Here is a 6,327-nt window from a genome sequence, read left to right on the forward strand (position 1 = left end):
AAAAAAAAAAGTTAACAATACAATCTTAAACTTCCAAAATGACATACCCAAATTGTTAAACAAAAAATTAACCTTAAAACGACTTTATTACTCAACAACAACATAATCAAGAACTAATTAATACAAGAAAAACATATAAATAGTTGAGAAAAATTTAAGAATTAATAATTTTAATTTATGTTGGGCATTACTTTTAGCTCATTAGTCTAGCACTATATTTTTAGTCAACACTTTTAAATAATAACGATTAACTGTTGACTAAAACTAACAAATTGTGCTGACCCTATAACATTGTTGTAAATAAATAGATAGACAAATACAAATGCTAGAGATTGTAGTTTGTTACATTTACAACCTCTGGCAAGTGTAGTAAATGAAAGCAAAGGGTAGATGCTGCATCTATTTATCGGTTTTGGAAGAAAGGAACCAGTTGGTGAAGTTGTGGAGTGTAGCTTCATCGGCTCTATAATGTTTTTGTGTGAAGAGAAGCAAATCAGACCAAGTAAAATCAGGGAAATGTTTGGTCCCATCAATGCGAAGAATATCTTGGGGTGGTCTCAAAATCTTGTCTTCTTTAGGGCATAGAAAGAATGCCAATGACCTTCTCTCTTTGTACCTGTTTACCACTGCCCTATGCAAGCAACTCTTGTACCTTCCATTTGATAGTGCCTTCACAACCAACAAATAATCTTGTTCAACACTTATATGTATGTATGATTCCTCATTCTATAACCAAACACATGCATAATCCAACATACTCATTCATTACAATCAGGGTGGCAAAACGGGTTGAACCAATTGGGTCGACCCGCTAAAAAGGTGGGCGGGTCTAAATTAAAAAATTCGTCAAACCCGCACCATCAAATTGACGGATTTTTGCTGGTCGGATCGGTCTGTCGGGTCGAAAATTTTTTTTTTTTTTTTTATTAAATAAAAGAGTGATTACTATTATAAAATTACTAATTATAAAATTTTCAAACATTTTTTTTGTTTTTATTCTTCTTTTAATTATTAACTTTATTTATTTTATTTTACAATTTTGTACATTTGCTCAAATTATGTGACTTATTTTTTAAAATAAAGATAGTTCTATTGACAAATATTATTTTAAACAATTTTATTAAAATTAAAAATTAAAAAAAAATATAGTAAAAAAATATATTATAATTTGACTATTTTTTATTTATATTTGATTTTTTAATTATTATTTTTAGGTTAATTTTAATGAATTTTATTTAAAAAAAAAAGTCAAACGGGCTAGCTCGTCGACCCGCCAATCTACCATAAAGTAGACCAGGTTAACATTTTAAATTCATTTTAATTAGTGGATCGGACCGGTTCGACCCATTTATGAGACGGGCCTAAGCGGAACGGAACGGGTTAGGACGGACCGACCCGCTTTACCACCCCTAATTGCAATAATAAGCTGAATAATATATATGGTATTGCCTATGTGTTTGGAAAGATTACCCTAATTCGCATATATCCTCGTCACAACCCACATGGCCTTAATTTGTCACTACATTTATATCACTTTCGTTACATTTAGCATCTTCGTTTTACATTTTTGTAAAAGTATAGCCTACAAATAACATACAAACATGCTATCCATGTATTAAAATTAGTTAACAATATATTTGTATATAAATAATGTATGATTTATTTTATTTTTGATGTGTATTTATATTTTAACATATATTTTATACTGATAACTAATTTTGATGTATATATAACATAATCGAATAACATATAATCCAACTTTTAAAAAGAATGAACCCCATTTCTCAACACTTACATTTAGATATTTTAAACAAAAAAATTATCCTTTTGTGAATACCCCACAAATAAGTAAATAAATATGGCTACTGCATGCATAATTTATTTATTCCTTAACTACAAGCAACAAAACAGGATATTCCAATTTGAAAACAACAATGCTAGGGTAGATAGCTCAGGTACTATATATTTGTACCTACACTTGTCCAAATAGTAGAGTCCATATAAGCGTAATACCAAATTGAGTAATGTTAAACGAGTTAGTTTTTTTCATCAATATTAATTAATTTTTTTAAAATTATTTTATTTATTTTAATTTTTAATTTTTAAATTATAAATCTTAAATTCTAAATCTTTTATAACACGAGAATTTTTTAAATTAAAAACAAAATTAACTAATGCTAACTAACACATCCAACATTCAACAACATCTTTCACTGGACTCAGGCCGGAAATGCAGCTTGAATAATGATTAATGAATGTATGAAAAAAGGTGTGTCCGTTAATGGTACCACTTAATTATAGCATGTGTGTGATACTGTGATGGCTACCCTTTCCTAGTTGCCTACCTTTATATTCTCTTTGCTGCCATCTATTGGAGAGTGAATATTATTATTATTATTATTATTATTATTATTATTATTATTATTGTTGTTATTGTTGTTATTATAAATTTATCAGAAATAATTAATTTATTACATGCTATTACAACACATCTGATATTCGTTATAAAAGTATTTATAATTATTTATTTTAATTTATAAATATTTTTAAATTGTATAGAAAATGAAAAGGTAATTGTATTATATTATGATACGTAGTAAAATACATTTACAAACATTTTTTAAATTTTTCTATAATAATATTAAGAAGATAAAAAATAACATAAATTTACCCCGTTTAATATTTATTAATTATAACGATAATTAATAAATATTAAATAAGATAAGTTTAGATTGTTTTGTGTGACTTTTTTATCTCTTAAATATTATTATTTTATTATTAACTCATTTGTTGGTCATATTCAAATTTTTTTGTCATTATGTCTAAACTATGAGGAAAAAAAAAACTCAGTTCATGGTACTAAAACAACAATATATATAAATTAAACAAAATATTTAATATCTGTATATGCATGCATGTAAGTTGTATATTTGACATGAAGGGCCTACCGTGAATGTATCACCAATGTTAACAATAAAAGCATCTGAGCGAGGTTGAACATTTTTCCACCTCTTATCAGCAAAGACTTGAAGCCCTCCAACTTGATCTTGGTGAAGAATGGTTATAGATGTTGGATCACAATGGGGTCCTGTCCCAAGTGTAAGGCTTGGTTGGTGGCATGGTGGGTAATAGTTGCATCTCATTATGGAGCAACCTTCTTCAAATAACTCCTTGTAATGCAATCTATCTTTCAACCCTAAGCTTATTGCTAATAGCTCCGTTAGCTTCACCCCTAATTCCTTCATGGCTTTGCAGTACTTCTGGAACGTCACTCTATATATAACATAGCAATGAAAACTCATCACAAAATTTTACATTAATAACTAGAGCATCTATTATAATATATAGTCTTGTGTATATGATTGATTTCATAACAATTATACTACATACACCAAAATCAGTCACCAAAGTCAGTTATTAGTATAAAATATATATTAGAATACAAATTTATATTAAAAATAAATTAAACCATACATATATTTATACACGAATATATTAGTAACTAATTTTAATGGCTTATTTTAATGTACAAATAATATTTTTTATTTAATAATTATAGTAGCTAGAGTTTGTGATGGTTGAAAATTTAGTAGTATAGTAATAACTAGCTGGTAATAAGATTTTTTAGAGTAGCTAATGTTATTACATTATTAATTATACTAGAATTAAATTCAAATAACTTCTCATCAATATATATTTTTTATTTATATTATATTTAATATGCCGACGACTTGTCTTCCATTTCCATGAAAAGACAAGGAAAAAGTTCAAGAAAATGTTGAAACCAAAATCATATGAAACATACATTTTATGTTTTACACATCTTAAAAAATCTTAATAAGACTTATAAAGAAGTAAGAAAATTCAATCTTTATTACCATGAATGATGAATGTGATCATTACACATGTGATTCTTTTTAGAATATGAGAGAGGGGAAAAACATGTTTTCCTCATTTTACTAAAGGCCAATTCTATGGTACCTATAAATTGATACCTAAATTTTGCCTAACTTATTTTTGTAGTAAGTTTCGATTTTTTAAAAATTATTTATTGTTATATCTTTTAAATTAAATATTATTTTTTAACCTTTTTTAGTAAATAGACAATATCTTTTAGATACCATAGCATTCACCTTTACTAAAAAGCTGATAAAATAACTAACTTTTATAGTAATAAAAATTAAAATTCTAAACCGTAAATAAATTGTTTTTTTTTATATGTGAAACAAGCATTCTAAACAATAAGTGCTAGTTTGGACTATATTATTGCAATACTCTCTCATGGCACACTGAAATATTTAAAAAATTACTATAATCTATATATTTTACATAAACTAATGCAAAAAGTAATGGCAGAAAATACCCACATTATATTTATCCACACACTTACCCAGTTTGTTGAAAATCTTCTCCTAATGTGGTATTAAAATAATTTGCAACAACCGGCTCAAAGGTGTGATCATAATAAGGGAAAGACAAGGTTTCCTTCCATGGAAGTTTGGAAGAGAATCTATCAACATGTGCACCGGAATATCCCCACAACAAACCTGGTTTCTTTGAAAAACTCAACTTCCTCTGAGTGGGAACCCTAAAAAAGTTGTCCATCTGAGCATATGCCTGAGCAATGAGTGCAGGATCAACCCCATGGTTGATCACTTGGAAGAACCCATGGCTCAAGCATGCTCGATGGACGAGCCTTGCGGCGCACCACGTGGCCTCGTCATTTCCACTGAGGAACCCAGAAAGGTTCACCACTGGAACTTCGAGTTCCCCGTGGGCGTCAACAAGGTCTTCCATTGGCCAAACGAAATTTGTGGGCAAGTGGGGCGGCTCCACCCCAATAACTGTTTCTTGATTCAATGTAGACAACAAGAGACTTGAGTCCATTAGTGTTATTCCAATGTCAACGATGATTTGAGGTATGTGATCAATATTGAAGGAAGAAAAAGGGGAACATACACAACTACACAAGCAAATTATATGGTGATAGCTAAATATTGTTGGAGATATATATAGAACTTTTTGGTTGTGGCATGTGTTTATATATATGGATGGTGGAGCGAGTTTACTTTTATATTTTCTTACTGCTTTCAGTGTAGTAATTGTTACCTTGTGGTGTTCAATATTCACTATTTTGGCTGCCGACGAAATTGGGCAAATTTTATTGTATAAAATATAATTTTATAAATTATATTGTATAGAGAAATATTAGTAAATTAACATTTTTCATAGTATTAGATAATATTTGACTGAATTTAAATCCTCTAATAAAATAAGAGAGTTAATAAAGTGATAAAATAAAAAATTAATTACTATTTTATTGTATAAAAATATAATTTTATAAATTATATTGTATAGAGAAATATTAGTAAATTAATATTTTTCATAGTATTAGATAATATTTGACTGAATTTAAATCCTCTAATAAAATAAGAGAGTTAATAAAGTGATAAAATAAAAAATTAATTACTATTAATTTTATAATTTTTGTAAAATATATATTTATTATCTTAGTTTAAGAGTGATTAATTCTTCACGTTATTATTTTACTAATTTTTTATTTTAAAAGAATAATAATTTTTTTATTTTAAAAGATTTTGATTCTAAATAATTAATGCTTTATTTTATATTATTATAATTCAAAATTTAAAATTTAAAATTTAATATTTAATATTTAAAATATTAATCAAATATTAACTAAAGTAATAAAGTTTATTACTCATGTAATATTACTCTTATATAAAATTATAATATAAAATAAAAAATGAGATACACCATAAATTATAATTTTATTAATATTACTCTTATATATATACACCATAGTTTGTACTATAATATTAAATTTATAATTTATAATTTTTTTATATTTTATTTTACATTATGATTTTATAATGTAATTTATAAATATTAAATTATATTCTATTTAATATCTTTAAATTTTGATAAATATCGGTATAATTGTAGATAAATTTTAAATTTAAATTTTATGTTATATATTATTTATATATTTTATTATTTAAATTTTAAATTTTATTATAATTTATATATTTATTTAATTATTATTAGATTACATAATTTAATTAATAATTTATCGATTAAACTACTCAAATCCAATAACTTAATGTCTTAATCAAGTTGATTATTGGTTTAATTTTAATAACTATAATACACGTGAAGTCTAGGATGTTGACAAGTCACCCGAAAAAAAGATGGTGATAAAATGAGATCTTCGAAAAGTAATTAATCAAATTGGGTCCAAAAAATCCTAATGATCAAGATTTTTTTATTTTTTTAATCCTTAAACAATGTTTTCTTTTGACTTTATTT

At 26.0% G+C, this 6,327-nt stretch overlaps 1 protein-coding gene across 1 annotated transcript; it reads right to left on the minus strand.

Moving 5' to 3' along the window:
* Positions 1-289: 289 nt before the first annotated feature.
* LOC130946779 (gibberellin 20 oxidase 2-like) lies at positions 290-4,927 on the minus strand. The gene is made up of 3 exons (XM_057875624.1): positions 4,391-4,927; positions 2,949-3,273; positions 290-669 (listed from the first exon to the last, which is right to left on the minus strand). Exons 1-3 carry the CDS (start codon positions 4,885-4,887, stop codon positions 400-402), a joined length of 1,092 nt encoding a protein of 363 aa, XP_057731607.1. The 5' UTR covers positions 4,888-4,927; the 3' UTR covers positions 290-399.
* Between the last annotated feature and the right edge of the window lie 1,400 nt (positions 4,928-6,327).

This window comes from Arachis stenosperma, chromosome 8, assembly GCF_014773155.1.
Source record: "Arachis stenosperma cultivar V10309 chromosome 8, arast.V10309.gnm1.PFL2, whole genome shotgun sequence".
Classification (NCBI taxonomy): domain Eukaryota; kingdom Viridiplantae; phylum Streptophyta; class Magnoliopsida; order Fabales; family Fabaceae; genus Arachis; species Arachis stenosperma.

Coding starts and splice junctions, on each gene's coding strand:
- LOC130946779 (XM_057875624.1), bottom strand. CDS start 4,887: ATGGACTCAAGTCTCTTGTTGTCTACATTGAATCAAGAAACAGTTATT. Junction 3,274..4,390: donor GAAGATTTTCAACAAACTGG/GTAAGTGTGTGG, acceptor TGTTATATATAG/AGTGACGTTCCAGAAGTACT. Junction 670..2,948: donor ACATTGGTGATACATTCACG/GTAGGCCCTTCA, acceptor TTGGTTGTGAAG/GCACTATCAAATGGAAGGTA.